This window comes from Leptodactylus fuscus, chromosome 3 (genome assembly GCF_031893055.1).
Source record: "Leptodactylus fuscus isolate aLepFus1 chromosome 3, aLepFus1.hap2, whole genome shotgun sequence".
Lineage (NCBI taxonomy): Eukaryota > Metazoa > Chordata > Amphibia > Anura > Leptodactylidae > Leptodactylus > Leptodactylus fuscus.
This window is the reverse complement of record NC_134267.1, coordinates 165,255,304-165,276,233: the sequence shown is the minus strand read 5'-3', so window position 1 is coordinate 165,276,233 and position 20,930 is coordinate 165,255,304. Positions and strand designations below refer to the sequence as shown.

Here is a 20,930-nt window from a genome sequence, read left to right as displayed (position 1 = left end):
CCAATATATTCTTTGAATTCCCAGTCAGACACTGGCACTATATGGCAGTAGCAAGAAATGAGGGTATTTGTATTCCCAATATATTCTTTGAATTCCCAGTCAGACAATGGCACTGTATACCAGTAGTAAAAATTGTGGGTGCACGTAACCCCAATATATTCTTTGAATTCCCAGTCAGACACTGGCACTATATGGCAGTAGCAAGAAATGAGGGTATTTGTATTCCCAATATATTCTTTGAATTCCCAGTCAGACAATGGCACTGTATACCAGTAGTAAAAATTGTGGGTGCACGTAACCCCAATATATTCTTTGAATTACCAGTCAGAAACTGGCACTATATGGCAGTAGCAAGAAATGAGGGTATTTGTATTCCCAATATATTCTTTGAATTCCCAGTCAGACAATGGCACTGTATACCAGTAGTAAAAATTGTGGGTGCACGTAACCACAATATATTCTTTGAATTACCAGTCAGAAACTGGCACTATATGGCAGTAGCAAGAAATGAGGGTATTTGTATTCCCAATATATTCTTTGAATTCCCAGTCAGACAATGGCACTGTATACCAGTAGTAAAAATTGTGGGTGCACGTAACCACAATATATTCTTTGAATTCCCAGTCAGAAACTGGCACTATATGGCAGTAGCAAGAAATGAGGGTATTTATAACCCCAATATATTCTTTGAATTCCCAGTCAGACAATGGCACTGTATACCAGTAGTAAAAATTGTGGGTGCACGTAACCCCAATATATTCTTTGAATTCCCAGTCAGACACTGGCACTATATGGCAGTAGCAAGAAATGAGGGTATTTGTATTCCCAATATATTCTTTGAATTCCCAGTCAGACAATGGCACTGTATACCAGTAGTAAAAATTGTGGGTGCACGTAACCCCAATATATTCTTTGAATTCCCAGTCAGACACTGGCACTATATGGCAGTAGCAAGAAATGAGGGTATTTGTATTCCCAATATATTCTTTGAATTCCCAGTCAGACAATGGCACTGTATACCAGTAGTAAAAATTGTGGGTGCACGTAACCCCAATATATTCTTTGAATTACCAGTCAGAAACTGGCACTATATGGCAGTAGCAAGAAATGAGGGTATTTGTATTCCCAATATATTCTTTGAATTCCCAGTCAGACAATGGCACTGTATACCAGTAGTAAAAATTGTGGGTGCACGTAACCCCAATATATTCTTTGAATTCCCAGTCAGACACTGGCACTATATGGCAGTAGCAAGAAATGAGGGTATTTGTATTCCCAATATATTCTTTGAATTCCCAGTCAGACAATGGCACTGTATACCAGTAGTAAAAATTGTGGGTGCACGTAACCCCAATATATTCTTTGAATTACCAGTCAGAAACTGGCACTATATGGCAGTAGCAAGAAATGAGGGTATTTGTATTCCCAATATATTCTTTGAATTCCCAGTCAGACAATGGCACTGTATACCAGTAGTAAAAATTGTGGGTGCACGTAACCCCAATATATTCTTTGAATTCCCAGTCAGACACTGGCACTATATGGCAGTAGCAAGAAATGAGGGTATTTGTATTCCCAATATATTCTTTGAATTCCCAGTCAGACAATGGCACTGTATACCAGTAGTAAAAATTGTGGGTGCACGTAACCCCAATATATTCTTTGAATTCCCAGTCAGACACTGGCACTATATGGCAGTAGCAAGAAATGAGGGTATTTATAACCCCAATATATTCTTTGAATTCCCAGTCAGACAATGGCACTGTATACCAGTAGTAAAAATTGTGGGTGCACGTAACCCCAATATATTCTTTGAATTCCCAGTCAGACACTGGCACTATATGGCAGTAGCAAGAAATGAGGGTATTTGTATTCCCAATATATTCTTTGAATTCCCAGTCAGACAATGGCACTGTATACCAGTAGTAAAAATTGTGGGTGCACGTAACCCCAATATATTCTTTGAATTCCCAGTCAGACACTGGCACTATATGGCAGTAGCAAGAAATGAGGGTATTTGTATTCCCAATATATTCTTTGAATTCCCAGTCAGACAATGGCACTGTATACCAGTAGTAAAAATTGTGGGTGCACGTAACCCCAATATATTCTTTGAATTCCCAGTCAGACACTGGCACTATATGGCAGTAGCAAGAAATGAGGGTATTTGTATTCCCAATATATTCTTTGAATTCCCAGTCAGACAATGGCACTGTATACCAGTAGTAAAAATTGTGGGTGCACGTAACCCCAATATATTCTTTGAATTCCCAGTCAGACACTGGCACTATATGGCAGTAGCAAGAAATGAGGGTATTTATAACCCCAATATATTCTTTGAATTCCCAGTCAGACAATGGCACTGTATACCAGTAGTAAAAATTGTGGGTGCACGTAACCCCAATATATTCTTTGAATTCCCAGTCAGACACTGGCACTATATGGCAGTAGCAAGAAATGAGGGTATTTGTATTCCCAATATATTCTTTGAATTCCCAGTCAGACAATGGCACTGTATACCAGTAGTAAAAATTGTGGGTGCACGTAACCCCAATATATTCTTTGAATTACCAGTCAGAAACTGGCACTATATGGCAGTAGCAAGAAATGAGGGTATTTGTATTCCCAATATATTCTTTGAATTCCCAGTCAGACAATGGCACTGTATACCAGTAGTAAAAATTGTGGGTGCACGTAACCCCAATATATTCTTTGAATTCCCAGTCAGACACTGGCACTATATGGCAGTAGCAAGAAATGAGGGTATTTGTATTCCCAATATATTCTTTGAATTCCCAGTCAGACAATGGCACTGTATACCAGTAGTAAAAATTGTGGGTGCACGTAACCCCAATATATTCTTTGAATTCCCAGTCAGACACTGGCACTATATGGCAGTAGCAAGAAATGAGGGTATTTATAACCCCAATATATTCTTTGAATTCCCAGTCAGACAATGGCACTGTATACCAGTAGTAAAAATTGTGGGTGCACGTAACCCCAATATATTCTTTGAATTCCCAGTCAGACACTGGCACTATATGGCAGTAGCAAGAAATGAGGGTATTTGTATTCCCAATATATTCTTTGAATTCCCAGTCAGACAATGGCACTGTATACCAGTAGTAAAAATTGTGGGTGTATATAGCCCCAATTCTATTGCTAGGGGACTTGCAGGGTATTTCTGGGGTGAAGGTGGGGGGGCACACCGTTGGAACGGGTATCGGGGTATATATCGGGTATACGGGAATACACTGACAGTGTATTCCATTCAGGATCCTGGGAAAGCTGGGTTGCGGCGATTGAGCCCGTCAGTGCCACGTTACACTGACAAGCTTCTCCCTGGAATTTAGCTCTTATAAGAGCTGTTGTGGTTGTCTTCTCCTTCCTATCCTAGCCTGTCCCTGCCTACCCAGAATCTAAGCCCTAGCTAGCTGGACGGAAACCTCCGTCCTCGGTGAATTGCAAGCTCAGAATGACGCGAACCTGGGCGGCGCTGTTCTTTTAAATTAGAGGTCACATGTTTTCGGCAGCCAATGGGTTTTGCCTACTTTTCTCAACGTCACCGGTGTCGTAGTTCCTGTCCCACCTACCCTGCGCTGTTATTGGAGCAAAAAAGGCGCCAGGGAAGGTGGGAGGGGAATCGAGTAATGGCGCACTTTACCACGCGGTGTTCGATTCGATTCGAACATGCCGAACAGCCTAATATCCGATCGAACATGAGTTCGATAGAACACTGTTCGCTCATCTCTATTCATTAACTAAACCTGCAGAGTTATCTCATACGTATATATTGTATAACCCTCATACATATATATTGTATAACCCAGGCAGCATTATGGAGAAATGGCATGTTGTTCAAAAAGAAATAAGTTGTCACTTACTTAAAGGGCAACTCCTCTTCATCTTTAGTGAAGAGCTCTAACCCCTGACTGTCAGATTGTACTTCTATTTCATCATGGGGAGAAGCCAAGCCCTCTGTTGTTTCCTGTATATTACCTATTTCATTATCACCTTCAGGTATCAAAGATCGTTTCTCAATTCTCCAGTGCTCCTCCTAGACAATAGAAGACATGTATAAATGAAATAAAGGAAACCTTTACCATGTTTGTATTGATTAGATTCTCAAGAGGATCACTAAGAATTCTTCAAGAGGAAGGGTCACTGACTAACAACGTACTACTTGTATTACATCAGTGATATGAATGTGTCCTAGGAGATGGCTAATGGGATTAAAAAGATTGAGAAAGTCGAGTACCGCACTCAGACAGCAGCTTTCTTACATTATGTACAGAACTCAAAAAATCCTTAGATATCCCAGTGTATAAAAATACCTTAAATATAGAGATGTTTAAATGATCTGACTGCTATACTAATTACAAGTCTTTTTGGCTCTGTTCATACTACGCTTGAAAATTTCATCAAAGGTACAATATACAATATGTTATGAGTATTTTTCTGACATAGACCTCCAATGGAAGGCTGAATAAACTATGCAGGAATAGTTTCACGTTCTATAAAATGTATACCTTACCTGGTATATTACCTACTACACTATCCTTTATGGTGAAAATGGTGTGCCAACACATTCCAGCCTGGCATATGTCAAAAGGACATTTTTTTGTCATCTGCCATGTGAATGGGCCCCTATGAATACAGCATATGCCCTGGGAGCTTCCCTGAATCATCTGCTTTACAAAGTTTACAAATCTAGTGTGAACAGCACCTTACAAGGGTGGCAAATTGGCAAGAGTTTGCAAATCTGCTTCATTTGTAGAAACACATTGACTGCTGTAGTAGCCAAACTGTGGACATTTCTTGCCATGAACTAAAAATCCACACCTTTTTCTGATTTGTGAGAAACATTCAGTGATAATTGAGAACAACATTAATCTGAAATATTGAGGAAAGACATTCTGTAGTAAATAAGGAGAAACAAGAAATCGCAAACATTTGCAAATACATCATACTTAGGTATCAAATATTAAAGCATCCAAACTGGTACAGCTCAGAGGTTGAGATATGTTTTCAGTTTGTAAATGTTGAATTTGTATTGTAACCAGGGTATGTGAACATCCCAGGAGCCCTATGGTGGGTCACAAACTGGAATCGCAAGCTACATGTGGATCCTGAACCATTAGTTCAGTCCATAAACCAAGAGCATATTATAATCATAATACAGTAACCATCAAAATATCCAATATGGTAATACAGCCGGAAGACTCATACTTGATACAAGGTTAATGCAAACTTATTTTACATTCAGTTTGCTCTACTGTATTAAAAGACTAAGACTGAGATACTCCATCTTGTATTTACCTGTGCAAATATTCCAACTGGATTCCCAAACACATCACTGACACATATGCTGCAGTCTGCCGATGCAGAGATGAGGAGCAGACAGTGATTATGTGTGCATGTCTCAATGTGCGTGACGCAGTCACTGTGTGCCTGGAAGGACGTTATCAACGGAGGGTGTTCCATTGTCTTCTTTTCACTGTAATCCATGCAGTACTCCTGTAGCACAAGAAATATGACAACTGAATGCTAACACAGTCTCTAATAGTTTATGACTTCATTATGACAGCCCCCATTCAGGACTGTTATGTATTAGCCAGCATAGGGTATCACTAGAAAGAGTGTCTCATACTCTGGCAGACACTGAACATCTGTGCATTACATGGACAATGGTGTAATACTTTATTTCTCCTGTGGTGGTGCTGCAGAGATTACACGTGGTGAGAGAGAGTGGGTAAGAAGTGTATTGCCCTATATACAGAGACCTAAATCAAAGAGTAACAGGTAACAAGTGTAGATCAGTCCCAGATATTGAACAATCTTGCCTGAGTACCAGACAGGGAGTAATAAGAGTAATAAAAATGTCCAGCGGGTGAGGAACCCTGAGTATGGGATACGTGGCTTCTTGCAAACATGAGCTATTGTATGGTCTTATGAAAGAAAAAAATGAGAAGGAAATATTGTATTGCAGGAAGGGCAGGTGAATTGTGGTGCAGTAAAACATGGATCTCTATGGAGAGATGCAGGACATATGGCAAGGGGTCAGGTATGAGGAGTGATCTGAAACTCCTGATTCCCAATGCAAAATCTGTTATGGAACCCCTATCTATCATGTGCCATTTAGAATATCCAGGAATATTTTAGTTGACAGAAGGACCTGAGAACCACTTGGGATCCATGGCCCGTTAGAGGCTGCTACCATTGCAACCCCATGTCACCCATGAATCAGGTCATATATGAGGGACCAGAAGAAGGGCGCACATGAGCAAGACCAGTACACATGCAGAATATTGTGATTGGAGGCATATCTCTTAAAGCAAAAGGCTGGATATCCAGAAACTATAACCTGCCTTAATGGTCTGCAGTGGACTTACTTTTGTACTGCATGATACATACTAGCTCAATGTGCAAACTTTTTGTTTTAAAAAAAAAAAAAAGAAAAATACAGGATTGCAGCAAAGCAACGCTAGGTTCACACTAGTGTTTGGTCTCCGTTCTGTGGTTTCCGTCTTCTGCATGCACAAGACGGAAACCTGTCAGAGCGGGTCCGGCCGTGAGCGCCGGTGAGCATTTTATGCTCTCTGCCACGAAACCGTTTTTTTTTAATCGGACACAGAGTACTGCATGTCCGACTCTTTGTCCGATTTAAAAAAAAAATGGTTTTGCGCCGGAGAGCATGAAACGCTCACGGCCGCTCACGGCCGGACATCTTTCAAACCCATTCAAATGAGTGGGTATGAAAGAGTCCTGCAGGTTTCTGTCTCCTGCCTCTGTTTTGTACAGGAAACGGAAACCTGCAGGACAGAGACTGGGCGCAGATGTGAACGAGCAATGGCAGTCACGAAACCCTCCTTTCCCCCAATAGGGTTTGCCTCTTAAAATGTATATTATTTCACATATTATGATAGTTCCTCAGTGATGTGAATTATACAGAAGAGTCTTGTATATGTCAAATTAGAATAATAATTTGGGACATGTGTCTTCTTTAATAATAGTGAAAGTCATGCAGAAAAATAGAAGGCCCTTCAGGAATATTATATGCAACACTGGTATAAAGGACAGGCAGTGGCCATAACAACTCATAATATTTTAACTGGTTCATCGCATTGGTTGCAGAAGATGACAACTTTATTTCACCTTCATACCAGTTTTCATAAATATCCCCCACTGTGCTTACAGAAGCCTGTGATCTAAACATAGGCCTGGAAAGAGCTATGGAAAGGACATGTTCATCATGGTCATTTTTTTTTTTCTTTTTCTGTTTTCCCAGAACATTTCACAGACTTACAAGGTCAGCCAACATTAGAAAATAAAACATCAGTCAATGTAACAAACGCTTCATCACCCTTCAGACCCCAAACACATTACAGAAGAGATTAAAGAAATTTAGTACAATAGGTTCTACAAGATTACAAGAGACGTGATGTGAAACTAAATGCACCAAATAAGCCACAACACAATCTTCTAGTGTTGTATTCCAAAAAAATTTAAAAAAAACCTGCTGGATAAAGATTTTAGGAATATTTCCTTGAATAAAAATAAAACACCAGCAAACACAAATCCTCGATTGTCCGATTACATTGTTACAAATTTAATTTCATTGTTTTGGTTATATGTGTTAAAGAGGACCTTTCATGGTTTGGGGCACAGGCAGTTCTATATACTGCTGGAAAGCCAACAGTGCGCTGAATTCAGTGCACTGTCGGCTTTCGCGATCTGTGCCCCGGGTAAAGGGCTATCGTTCCCGGTACCGTAGCTCTTTACAGTCAGAAGGGCATTCCTGACAGTCTGTCAGGACATCCTTCTGTACAAGCAGCGCCAATAGCTCTGTGCTCTGAGACCGGGGAGGAAGCCCCCTCCCCTCCTGATAATACTCGTCTATGGACGACCACTGTTCCTCCCCGCTCACACAGTACAGCGCTATTGGGGCTGCTTGTACAAAAGGACTTTCCTGACTGTCAGAAACGCCCTTCTGACTGTGAAGAGCTACAGTACCAGGACCGAAAGCTCTTCACCCGGGGCACAGATCTGGAAAGCTGACAGTGCGCTGAATTCAATGCACTGTCGGCTTTCTAGCAGTATATAGAACTGGCTGTGCCCCAAACCATGAAAGGTTCTCTTTAAAGGAAAAGTTGAGGGACAGCTTACAGATGTGTCCTTTCTTACCCTTTTTCTTAGCAGGATATGTGTGTCACAAGATTATTAACTTATCATAAAGCGATATCCTATATGTGTTTACATGTGGCCAGCCAGTGGTTGTGGTAGGATTTAAAGCCTTTTAAAAGGATTTATTAGCATGTCACAATATTGCAGTGAATTGATTTAATGTGAAATTGTCATTCTTAACCAAATTAAAGCTACGTTAAAGGCATTTTCCCATGAAAATAATAAACATATTTAAAAATTACACAATTAAAACGTAAAAAAAAATGCAAATATAAATAATTTAAAAATTTGCAGACTTTTAAAGATTTTCTCTAATCATCTTAGTGGTGACAGTCTATTGCATTGATAGGTTGCCAATTGATTGACCTGAACCGTGGTTCATGTGGCCAGAGCATGTTAACCAGCTTTCTTAAAGTCTTATTTATACATAATTTTGCATTGGAACTGCTCCCATGTCTCTTGAATTTGTGTCACTTTTAGAATCATTTTTATTAAGTCCTAACCATTATTGCAATCAGGCTAATTATTCAGTGCATAAAAAGAGGTTTATATTACCTGTATGTCCCAAACCTTGATCCACCCATCAAGATCTCCTGTAATAAGGTAATCATTGCTTTTGTCAATGGCCATAACTATGAAACTTGCACCTTCGTGAACTTGAAACTCTCCCATTAACTGGTTCCTAAATATATTCCAAAATCTAACATAGCCAGATCCTCCACAAGATACCAGGTTGGCACCACCTGTAATGAAGGAAATAATATTAATGCAAGATGTACATAAAGCTCTATGTAGATCACATTCTGAAGCTAAGATCTGACTTTCTCTGTGCTTTTAGAAGGCTGGGCCAAATGGTCATTTTGGAAATCTAAAGAACAGCCAGACTTGAAAGTCTTAATTCATCTCAATAGATTCATTTGTATACTCAGAAACAAACATATATAACAAAAATAAAGAAATATTAAAAAGAACATAAAATAAATAAAAAAAGGAGACACTGTAATAGCTGGCAAGTAACAGGTATATTTCTAGTTCTAAAACATGTACGGTAAATAAATGTAAGCAAAATCAAATATGGAGTTCATGGCCCTATTGTAAAGATTTGTCTTAAATAGTTTATTTAGATTATTACAGTATCTCATTAAAAATATAACAAGTACCAAAAATGCCACAGAGGGACAATTGAGCCAGTTTCACCTGGTTGATCTAGTCCTGACCGCTTTCCTAGAACTGGGCAAGCCAAACATGGTGGAGCAAAGCAGAAATAGGAAGTAATTCCTGCCAGTAAGAAGTTAGCACCCACAGCAGCCATTTACATTTTAATACCAACTGGCTTGTTGATTCACTCTAAGATATGAACAAGAATTGCTGTCCAATATGAGGACCCCAGAAACTTTTCCCCTTATCTTATCTTCTTGGACCTCTGTGTGAGGAATCTCAGTTTAGCTGCTACCATGCCAACCTGTGCATCTTCTACAGTCTTCAGGGTTCTCCTATGCTGATCCAATCAGTGGCTGAGGAGGGATATATAAACCCTGTTCATTCTCATCCAAGTGCCTGCTATTGGGTTGTACTTTAGTGAGGCTTCCATACACTGATCATTTGTACTGGACAGCTCTGATATTGACCTTGGCTTGTAACTGGAAATCTGGTTGTCACATGTTGGTTCTTCTGATATGGCTTGAGAGTTTATCATGAGTTCTGGTTACAATTTAGTTTGTTTATTATTTCAGTTTCTCTGGTGATAACTTGGGCCCCAAATTCAGCAGAAGTCTATCTGGTTTGGGGCTGGTGCTGGTGAAGATGTTTTGGGTGCCTGAGATCTATTTCTCAGCACTGTGTGAGATTTAAACAAATAGTTCTACTGTTCCCTGTAGTCAGCCAGTCCCTGCAATTTCTGATATTTACTTCAGAGATACAATCATAACACTCTGTAGCTTTGGCCTTGGGGATAGATGTATGAGAGTAGGGTATGAGTTGCAGGAGAATTTTTAGTTTTTGAGAACAGTTTTGACGGGGCCATTAATATATTTGCAGAAAGACTATTGATCCCAGTCCTCCTGGTGACAGGTGAAGCTGACCGATTCAGCTTTATATGTACAGGTGGCCCTCAAAGTCCAAGACCAATTGGGTGGCAGAGGAGTGGGGTAAGGTGCGCACAAACCATCTGGACATAAATTCTTCCAGAATCTTTATTGACAAGGCACTACGCGTTTCGGGCACCAGCCCTTTCTCAAGTGCATATAGGTCTGTTTAAATCGTCTGCAGCGTCTGACATGTCATGTCTGAATTTATGTCCAGCTGGTTTGTGCGCACCTTACCCCACTCCTCTGCCACCCGAATGGTCTTGGACTTTGAGGGCCACCTGTACATTTAATTTTTTGCGAGCCTTGGCTGTCGCAAGGGGACTAGCTGTTGCCACCACGCTTTAATTTTGTGTGCTAATAGTGTTGTGATTTGTCACATCACAACACAACAAGGTAAGGGGCTTTAATTTATGCCTATTGCCTCATCTTATCGGGAATACTACACTATTGGCGCTCGGTGTCTCTCTCTTTTCTTTTTTCGATTCAGCTTTATGTGATTCATCATATCTGTTGTTTCCTATACACAATACCTTATCATTGTACAGTTAATACTTGGCATGCCTACGCAGATCACTCCAATGTTTCTTTAAATCTACCAATTAAATGCCTGTGAAATGAAAGCTGCTCAGCCAGGTCTGTACAAATGAGATTAGGTGATGTGAGTGAGGTCACTGTATACTGCTGCGCTCTCTACTTGAAGCCAAAGTGACGGTAGCAAGTAAAAAAAAAAGTCTTCATTATTTCAGATCTTAAAAAAACCAAAGAGATCTTAAAAGTCCCCCTGACATGAATCCGTGTAATTAATATCGCTTTCTTCAAAGTCAACCATATCAAAGCAAATGAATTAGGAGCAAAGGATTGCATTTATTTATTTATTAATCTCAAAATTAGGTAGGAAATAAAACTGTGGTTGTTAAAAATAAAAAGAATTTGTGGTTGTCCCATATTGCTTAATAATGTATAGCATTAAAGGGATCCTATCATTAGAATCCCTTTTTTTTTCTAACACGTAGGAATAGCCTTAAGGAAAGTTATTCTTCTCCTACTTTTAGATGTCTTCTTCGCCCCGCCGTTTGGTAGATATTCCATTTTCCGTCTTTATGCAAACGAGTTCTCTCGCAGCACTGGGAGCGGACCCCAGCGCTCAAACAGCACTGAGGGTGTCCCCAATGCTGCGAGAGAGGGTTTCTGCAATGGTGTAGTTCAATATTTATGCACAAATTTTTGACTGCACCATGTGAAAAATTTGTGTTACAAATAAGTAGCATGCTAATTCTGCAGATTCCACAAGCAAATCTAATGAACAGCTCCTTTAAAGGGGGCTAATCTTCCTGATTTGTAGCAGTATAAACTGCACATTCCAGCAGATCCTCTGGTAAAAACCGGTTGGATTAAATCCTACAATTGCAAACATACCCTGAGTCTCCATCTTCTATGGAACTATAATGACTGTGTACATATATGCATAAAGGGTTTATCTGGTTTCTAGTTTTCTAGTATTGATCATCTATGTTTAGGATAGGCCATCAATATTAAATCTGTGGTGGTCTGACACCTGGGACATGCACAGATCACTTGTACTGAGACAGTATGGCTCTCGGTAATGTTTACATACTGCGAGCACTCTGCTCTCCAGCCCTACAAACTGTAGTGGCAAATGTAGGTACTGCCCCACTGGCTTCAATGTCTGGTGCACGTTACCTACATTGGCCCCCAGTATCGGATCCCACAGATCTAATATTGATGGGCTATCCTAAGAATAAGCCATCAATATTATATAACCAATAACCCTTTAATGTCCTTATGGGACAGCCCCTTTTCATAAACCCATTAGGACAAGTGGATCTTTATTATACAGAGCAGAGTGCCTCTGTATAGTTGTGCACCTGCTCCGGAGAATTTGCTGCCATTGGAGTTGCTTTGATTATGGGTATGGCTTTCCTGACTGGAAACCCTTTTATATGTGTAATCCAGATGCACTGGTTAGGATATGTTCACACATCGCTGAGATTCCGCTGCAACACTTGCGGTCCTAAACCACTGCTGATTATCCACATTCATCTGATGTTAACCAGAGAGTAATGGTAAATTCACACTGGGTTTTTTTGGTCTGGAACCTGAGGCAGCCTCCGCCTCAAGTTCCGGACCAAAAAACGGATAGCTGCGACTGAATGCCAGTCGTGCACTCCGCTCCAGATTAGGCCCAATGAATGGACCTAGTCGGGTGGATGGAGTATCTTCAGGCCGAAGAATGAGCATCTCACTTCTTTCTCCAGAACAAACCGGCTCCCGGAAAAAAGAACTGAGCGGAGTCATTGATTTCAATGGGAGCTGTCTTTTTGGTCAGGATTTTGAGGCGGATACGGCCTCAAAATCCTGACCAAAAATCTCTGTGTGAACTTACCCTAAGAGTGGTGGTGGCAAAGCGGAAACTTTGCTTTGACTTTCTGCCACGGAAAGTACAGGGCTGGAAAATGGAAATGAATCAAAGGCAAAAGTCTGCCTCAAATTCCTCATCACTATCTACTGTGACCAATGAAAGAAAATATATGAAATAGGAATAAAGCTACATATACCAAACCAATGCATATCCTACAGACCTAGAGGTTACAAGGCCTAAATATCTTTCTGCTGTCCTACTGCACCGAAGCCTATTTGTTTGTATGTTGCGGTCAAGCTTGTCTGGTGTGATAATGATGGGCTAGACTGCAGATCAATAGCCCATACTGGGAAGGTACAGCAGGTCATCTGTTATTTAGAAGCTAATTCAGAAGTGACAATAAAAAGGGATGGACTTGACAGATGGAGCCTCCGTCTTCCGAATATTTCTTCAGTTGTCCCAGATATAGATCAAGTCCTAATCACTCCTCTATCACAATCCAGCAAGCCTCAAGCTTCATGTGCTATCAATATTGGAAATCTAGTCACATCTAGTCACACTTTTCTACAGTCACAACAACCTGCAGTATATCCAAGCCCAAGAGGAATGTACTTACTATCACAATGAGAGCCAGGAATGGCATAAAACCTGACAAACTCTTACCTGCTTTCTCTTTTCAAAGTCTATATACAATATGAAAAAAAAAAAAAAAAAAAAGCAAAAAAAAAAAAACATTTTAATTTTCGTTTTCTCCTCTACACTGGTGCTCTAGAGACATGGGGAAGACTTTTAAGATAAAGCTTCAGCTAGAGTCAATATGTATTGTTCAAGAAGAGGAATGTGTGAAAATAAAAGCTACCTGTTGCTGAGATATGTTTTCTTGCCCCCAGGAAGAACAATCTTGTTACAGTATTATTGCTGTCAGAGTCTGTGTTGTAGAAGTCACTCGAAGAACGTGTATATCTTCCAGAAGATGACGAGGAGATACTTCGTTTTCCAGCACTATGCAGCTGAGAGCCTGTATAGAAAGATAATTTTCAGATTGGCTCACAGCTATACACTGATATCACCGGCTTTTATTAATGCTATACTCTGCAGTATGATATCACTTTACAACCTACATATAAGCATCTAAGCCCCCTCCTGATTCATTTTAAAGGGAATAAATTAAATTCTACAGCTCCAGAATTTGAGAATAAAAAACTTTTCAATATGCTCACTGAATTCTAATTCATTTAGTTTCCAACTCAGGTCTTAGGGGTATAGAATGTATGCGACGGCAAAGGACACATTGCTCTTTCCTTGTGGAGGAGTGCGGCGCTGCCATGTCATCTCAGCCTGCTGCAGTGCATATTAGCAGAGAGTAACGGACAAGTGCCACAGTCATACTATGAAGCCTGTTCAGGGGTCCATACGGCTTCCTCTTGTTTCTCAAACCGTACCCAATCAAATTTTTACATATCAGAATTTTGCACAAATTCAACAACAAAAACCTCAATGATTTTGCTCCTATTTGCACAGAATTACATTGTTTCTGACATGGTCCAACATAAATCATGGCAAAACCATTAGGGCTTTTGTACAAATTTGTGAAAACTAGCTGTAACACCCCAACTAGAAGGGGTGCAAGACCTTTTATCCCATTATGGCCGCATTACTAAGATTCTGCCCCCAACCAATAGAAAGGTCTGAATCAGTTTATATGTCTTAGATGGTCTGTGGCTTGAATTCTTTTTAGGTTCTGCTCTGGGGTCTGATTAATTTAGGGGTCTGCTTTACAGATATATATCTTAAAGGAGTAATATGATATGGATTTGTCATAACTGTATTAGGCTACTTTCACGCTGCTTTGTATATGATTGCTGTACATGCCACAAGTTCTCCACGCATGTCTTAATTATATCCATAGACCCTATTCACTCACTGAAGAACAATAGAGGGCCCCATTTAGATGTTTTTTTGGCCAGTACACCTCAGTATTCCTGCCTTTACAAACATATGTGAAAGAATGGCTTATTCTAAGGAGCTCACTGAATTCAAGAATGGTACTGTAATAGACTGCCACCTAGCAACATGTCACTTTGTAACACTTTTTTTCCTACTAGATATTCTATGATCAGCTGTGAATGGTATTAGAGGAAGTATTTAGGAACTATAGAAACTCAGCCATAAAGTGACAGACCACAAAAAGTTACAGAGCGGGGTCACACAGTGCATACAAGTGTACAATGAACTGCCACCTCTCAACAAAGATCAGACATTAATAATAATAATAATAATAATAATAATTAATTATTATTATTATTATAATAATACATTTTATTTATATAGCGCCAACATGTTCCACAGCACTGTACAATTGGTAGGGTTCAAATACAGACAGAAAGATATATTACAAAGAAAGTCATTTCACACAATGGGACTGAGGGCCCTGCTCACAAGAGCTTACAATCTATGAGGTATGGGAGGTAGACATTAGCCTCAGCATGAAAACTGTGAAAGGAGCTTCTTGGCATTGGTTTCAATAGCTGAGCAGAAATGCCAAGTATCTTGTGGAGTGGGGTAAAGTACCCACCACTGGACCCTGTAGTAGTGTTAATGTATTTTGGAATTAGGAATTACGCTTCTCTTTCTGACAGTCTGATGGAGTTTGGTTTTGGTGAATGCCTAGAGAACGTTACCTGTCTGACTACAATGAGACAGACCTTCTGCTCCAATAGCGGTACTCACTGCCTTAAACACACTTCTGCTTAGTCATCTACTTACTCTATTCAGCAATCTAATACTAGTATCAGTCAGGGTCTGACACCTAGACCCTGCACCAATCAGCTGATTTGGGAACCATATACAGGGTGGCCATAAAATAGCCTCAGGTGTTTAGAGTCGTGTGCAGGCTGACCCAATGGACGGAATTGCCTGAAAATGTGTCTGTGTGCTAATCAAGGCATGGGGAAATGAACGGCATGAAAAAAAAATTAATACCAAAACTCCCCACCAGGGGATAATGTGGCGCTGTACAGTGAACGCGTGGCGCAAAACCCATCTGTCGATACTTGGGGATGTCCCATTTGGACCACCGACTAGCATGACTGTTCAATGTGGCCGCCATCATGCATGATGAGCATGGTCATTCTATGCAGAACGTGATCGACGCTTGCGTGTAACATCTTTGGTGAGATGCTGCGCACTTCCAACGTGATGGGGTCTTTGAGGTCAGGCAGGGTTTCGACATTCCCCCGATAAACACGCTCCTTCAAGTGTCCCCACAACCAGAAATCACAAGGAGTGAGATTCGGAGAGCGCGGTGGCCACACTGTAGGGAATGAGCGGCTCAAAATCCTGTCATCGGGAAAATGTGCACGAAGAGCGTTCTTCACAGGATTTGCGATGTAGAGGGGCACCATCCTGCATGAAGGTGATCGTCTGCAGACACTGCCGCTGTTGGAGTTGAGGAACGACCACTATTTCCAGCATTGTCCGGTACCTCGCTGCTGTGACGGAACAGGTGGCAACCCCAGTTGGGCCCAAATCTTCGAAAAAGAATGGTCTGATCATGAAAGATGAGGTGAACCCACACCAAACGGTCACCTTGGGCGAATGCAGCGGAACCCCCTCGAGCACACGCGGGTTTTCGGTGGCCCATATGCGACAGTTCTGTGAGTTGACCGTTCCATTCAGGTAAAAATGTGCTTTGTCGCTCCACAGGATATTCCATGGCCAATTGGTATCCACTTCCACTCTGGCCAGAAACATTAACGCACATGTCATGTGGGTGTCATTGTCACGAGGAAGCAGTTGGTGATGAAGGCTAATTTTGTATGGGTATGCCCGCAAGACTTTTCGCAGAACTTTCCACACAGTACTGTATGGGAGGCCCAATGGCCTGGAAACACTGTGTGCACTGCAGTGCACCGCTATGACTACTGGTGCTCTGTTCCTCAACAGCTGCAGCAATATCTTCCAAGACCTTGGTGCGTACAGGTCGTCGGCCGCGGCCTGGTTGCACACTCAGTAACCCAGTTGCCTCAAAACGTTTCATCATTTGTTTCAGCGACGTTACAGACATTGGGCCGGCACCTGTATGCAGGTCTTTCAAACAACGAAAAGCTCTCAGGGCAGCTGTGGCGTTCCCGGCATTCTCATAAAACAACCTCACTAGACGCGCACGATCTGGCAAAGAGACAGGCATCGTGACGACTGAGTGAGACTGAGTAGAGAATAAGGGACGTTTACTGTACAGCGCCACATTATCCCCTGGTGGGGAGTTTTGGTATTATTTTTTTTTTCATGTCATCCGTTTCCCCATGCCTTGATTAGCACACATACAAATATTCAGGCAATTCCATCCATTGGGTGAGCCTGCACGCGACTCCAAACACCTGAGGTTATTTTATGGCCACCTTGTATATGACCAGATACAGACTTGCTCCTATTCAAGTGAATGGTATCAGGGTTGCAGTTCCAAGCCCCAACACTACAGGGTACAGTGCTCCGAAATCTCTATATAGCTTCCGGTCTATACATTGTAGTGGTGTGGAAAGGTCATCAGTGTCAATTATCATAAAAGCCTGTACTTTAAATGTACTTTATTATTGAATTCTGTCTTCTTTACCAAAATGGGCCTAGCATCACTGTCCTGTTTCCCAGTGGGTTCAAAGGATCCAGGATGCAGAAACATCAGTAATTTAGATCACATAACTTTAGATCAGGTCTAGATTGTAAGCCCTTGCGGGCAGGGCCCTCTACCTCACTGTGCCAGTCGGTCACTGTTAGTATTATATCTACCTGTATATTTTGTGTATTGTATGTAAACCCCCAAATGTAAAGCACCATGGAATTAATGGTGCTATATAAATAAACAATAATAATAATAATAATAATTTCTCTCTCTTGTGAAGCGCTTTTGTCATGTGTACCGCCACCTTAAGATGTTCAGGCAATTCAATGATAGCAATGGACGATTTGATAAAGTCTTGGTTGATTAGCCGCGGAATCCACCTGAAGTAAGGGCAGCTCGCTTCTTTTTTCTGTGAGCGGGAACATACCACTCACAGAAAAAAGGAATCTAGGGACAACACGGTGGCTCAGTGGTTAGTACTGCAGCCTTGCAGTGCTGTAGTCCTGGGTTTGAATCCTGCCAGGAACAACATCTGCAAGGAGTTTGTATGTTCCCCTGTGATTGCGTGGATTTCCTCCTATTCTACAAAGACATACTAATAGGAAAAAAAAATGTACATTATGATCCCTATATGGGGCACACAATCTATATTACAAAAAAAAAAAAAAAAAAAGGAATCTAGTGGTCTGCATAGACCTCTATTGTGAGGGGGCAGATTCTGAGGTGGATTCAGCATCAAAATCCACCCCCTCTTGCCCCGTGTGAACGAGCTCTAACAGGTTATATTGTTGGAAACTGAAGCATTTTAATTTGGGTCCAATCTGTTTTGTTATGAGCAGGTTCTCCCATCTCTATCCATTACCATTAGCATAAGTTGTACCATTAATTGTATTGAATATTTATTAACTACTAATTTATTCTTGTTTGGAGCTAATTATAATCTGCAGAAAAATAAATCAAATAATTAATCAAATAATTATTTTTTCTCCATCATTTGGAAATCTCATTATTTTTTTTCTATATTTAGATAAATTAAATTCCAAGTGTTACATTTTACATTGTGTATAGAAAGGTGATTTCTCTGAGTGGGAATACATATTAATCTATGAAGTATAAAATTCAGTTTTAAAATGCACAACTCTGTTTAGGATCTTTTATATATAAAGATTTCTCAAGGGTATTCTGTATAATTTCCTAGATATCGGCCGGCCACATTCAGTGTTCCCTCTAATTTGGTCATTCAGGAAAGGTAGAATTGAAATATGACTAATGAGCTCAATGAAGTCAACGAGAGCAATAACAGCTATACCTGTCTCTATAATTTCCAGCCTACACGGTTTAGAAGGAATAGTGGCCAATGTTACTGCAGAGTCTTAAAATCTTGAAATTTGCATTGCTAATATCACTATTAGTAATGAGATGTAGCAAACTTTAACTTATAGGGGTTGTGCAGGACTTCGAAAATATGTCTGCTTTCTTCTCAGGAAGTGACATCATGTCTGTTGATATCATGACCATGCCACATCTACGTCCCATTAAAATGATTGACACTGAGCTGCAGCATGGCTATGTGACCAACAGACATGATGTCGCTCTCTAAGAAAAAGAAAGCGGCCATGTTTTTGAAGTCCTAAACAACCCTATAAAAACTCAAGTGGGATGAAAAAGGAGCCCTGACATGCAAAGTTGACTGTCCCACATTTAAATCACAAAAATATAATGATATTTGCTTTACTTGGTCACACAGATTATCATTCCCTTATGTATGTTAACCAATGGAGTGAAAACAGGGGCATCCTTACCACCTGACCACCCAAAGAGAATGAACTTTTGTTCCTCATTCTCCTCTGCAGCTCCAACAAGTCTGTGACATCACTGAATCCCACAGACTCAAATCACAGCTCCATCCAGTTGAATGGAGTTAGTCACATGACCCATAGTCAGAGCATTGCAGGGCAAATAGAAAGCAGAGTTCTGGTTTTCCCTGTAGTCTTCGCCAAGAGTAATGAATGGAGTTCCAGGGAAGCAGAGTGTTATTAATCTTATATCGTGCACTGAACACACTGGCAAGCTTTAGTACTCCCTAGATAACGCCTTTAAATGTCTAGTTAAAATTTGCTACATATGTATCACTTGCAGTAATATTTTAAGTTCTACATGATAACCATTAAGATATGGTCACACCATGGTCAGGAATAACTGGTGCTGTGTATACCTAGAGGTATGTGGCCAGCCTCCCCCTCTTCTTCTCAATACTACTACCACCTCTCCAGAGTGATAGTCACATAAGCGTGGGTCTAATTTAGCTCATTGCAATGTTAGACCAAAAAGATTCTTAGGTGGGGGCAACATGGTGGCTCAGTGGTTAGCACTGCAGCTTTGCAGCGCTGGAGTTCTGGGTTTGAATCCTGCCAGGACAACATCTGCAAGGAGTTTGTATGTTCTCCCTGTGCTTATGTAGATTTCTTCCCTCTACAAAGACATACTGATAGGAAAAAAAAGTACATTCTGATCCCTATATGGGGCTCACAATCTACATTAAAAAAAAATTCTTAGGTTTTGATTGCTTTTTTGGATTCAAACCGGACTCTTTTCTGATTTTCCCTTTTGAATTTTCATCTGCCCCTGTGTGATATCTTTATATACGACCACTAGGGACATTCTAAGGGAAAGATTTTAAAATCTCCTACCTTCATTTTATATCTAGCCAAATCCAAGTCATATAATAGGCACAAACTCTGAGGCCTGACTGTTAAATAATGTCCGAAAGTTGTGTCCACACGCTCTCTTGTCTTGACTTCTGATAAACTACATAATATCATTTTTCTTTGTCTTCCTTGATCTTAAGTGGGGATCTTTGCCCATAATATTATTAGCACTTCTATCAGCCAACCACCTCAACTATAACAGTTGCTTCACCATTAAAACAGTTACATTGAACGACAAGTGCTAACTGTGTAACTATTACATTTCAATAAAAACAAGGCGGCTATAACCTCAATGTTAAATTATATTTTTTATTAATTTCAACAGCAATTTGAGTATGCCTCAGGGATGTCTACGCTATGTTTAATACATCTGATTTCTTTTTTGGGGCACAAAACTCACTTTTTTTTGCTTTAATATTCTATGATGCATTTTTCATGTGCAGCAAAGTACATTTACATGTAATGTCTTGAGCATGAACATGACCATTCACTGCACAGAATTTAGCAGACACTGATTACTACAATGTGCCACCGAGGTAAGTTCTACTAATCATATGAGATTGTGATGTAGACATCTACCAATGTATCTCATGGGAAAATAATAAAATGAGATCATAAAACTCAAGCTAAAATTGTTGAATATTTTAAAAGATGTACTCAACGTGATCAATCTAAAAAATAAAAACAGCACAAAAGCAGATTAGATCGCCATAAAATTCAAATATATTTTATTTTTATCTTATGTGTCATGTTTTATTTTTATTTTTTGTTCTATTACGGTATATTAATCTGCGATGAAAGTGCTGTTTTATCCAGTAGGAGCGTTTTCTCTTTTCATATAACGCATGGAGATATTAACTGTATGTGATAGAGACATATAGTGAACATATTAAATAACATTTAACCTCTAGCAGAACACTGAGTAGAAGTTAATTGTTTAAATAAGTATGTCA

At 40.2% G+C, this 20,930-nt stretch overlaps 1 protein-coding gene across 1 annotated transcript in view; it reads right to left on the bottom strand.

The window, feature by feature from the left end:
- The window catches only part of WDR49 (WD repeat domain 49), a 135,256-nt gene that overhangs the window by 15,130 nt on the left and 99,196 nt on the right, over nucleotides 1-20,930 (bottom strand). Inside the window, exons 12-15 of the mRNA XM_075268714.1 lie at nucleotides 13,511-13,669; nucleotides 8,740-8,927; nucleotides 5,320-5,517; nucleotides 3,885-4,057 (exon numbers count right to left, since the gene is read on the bottom strand). Of these exons, the coding sequence (XP_075124815.1) occupies nucleotides 3,885-4,057; nucleotides 5,320-5,517; nucleotides 8,740-8,927; nucleotides 13,511-13,669 (718 nt within the window). The remainder of the gene's footprint in view (nucleotides 1-3,884; nucleotides 4,058-5,319; nucleotides 5,518-8,739; nucleotides 8,928-13,510; nucleotides 13,670-20,930) is intronic.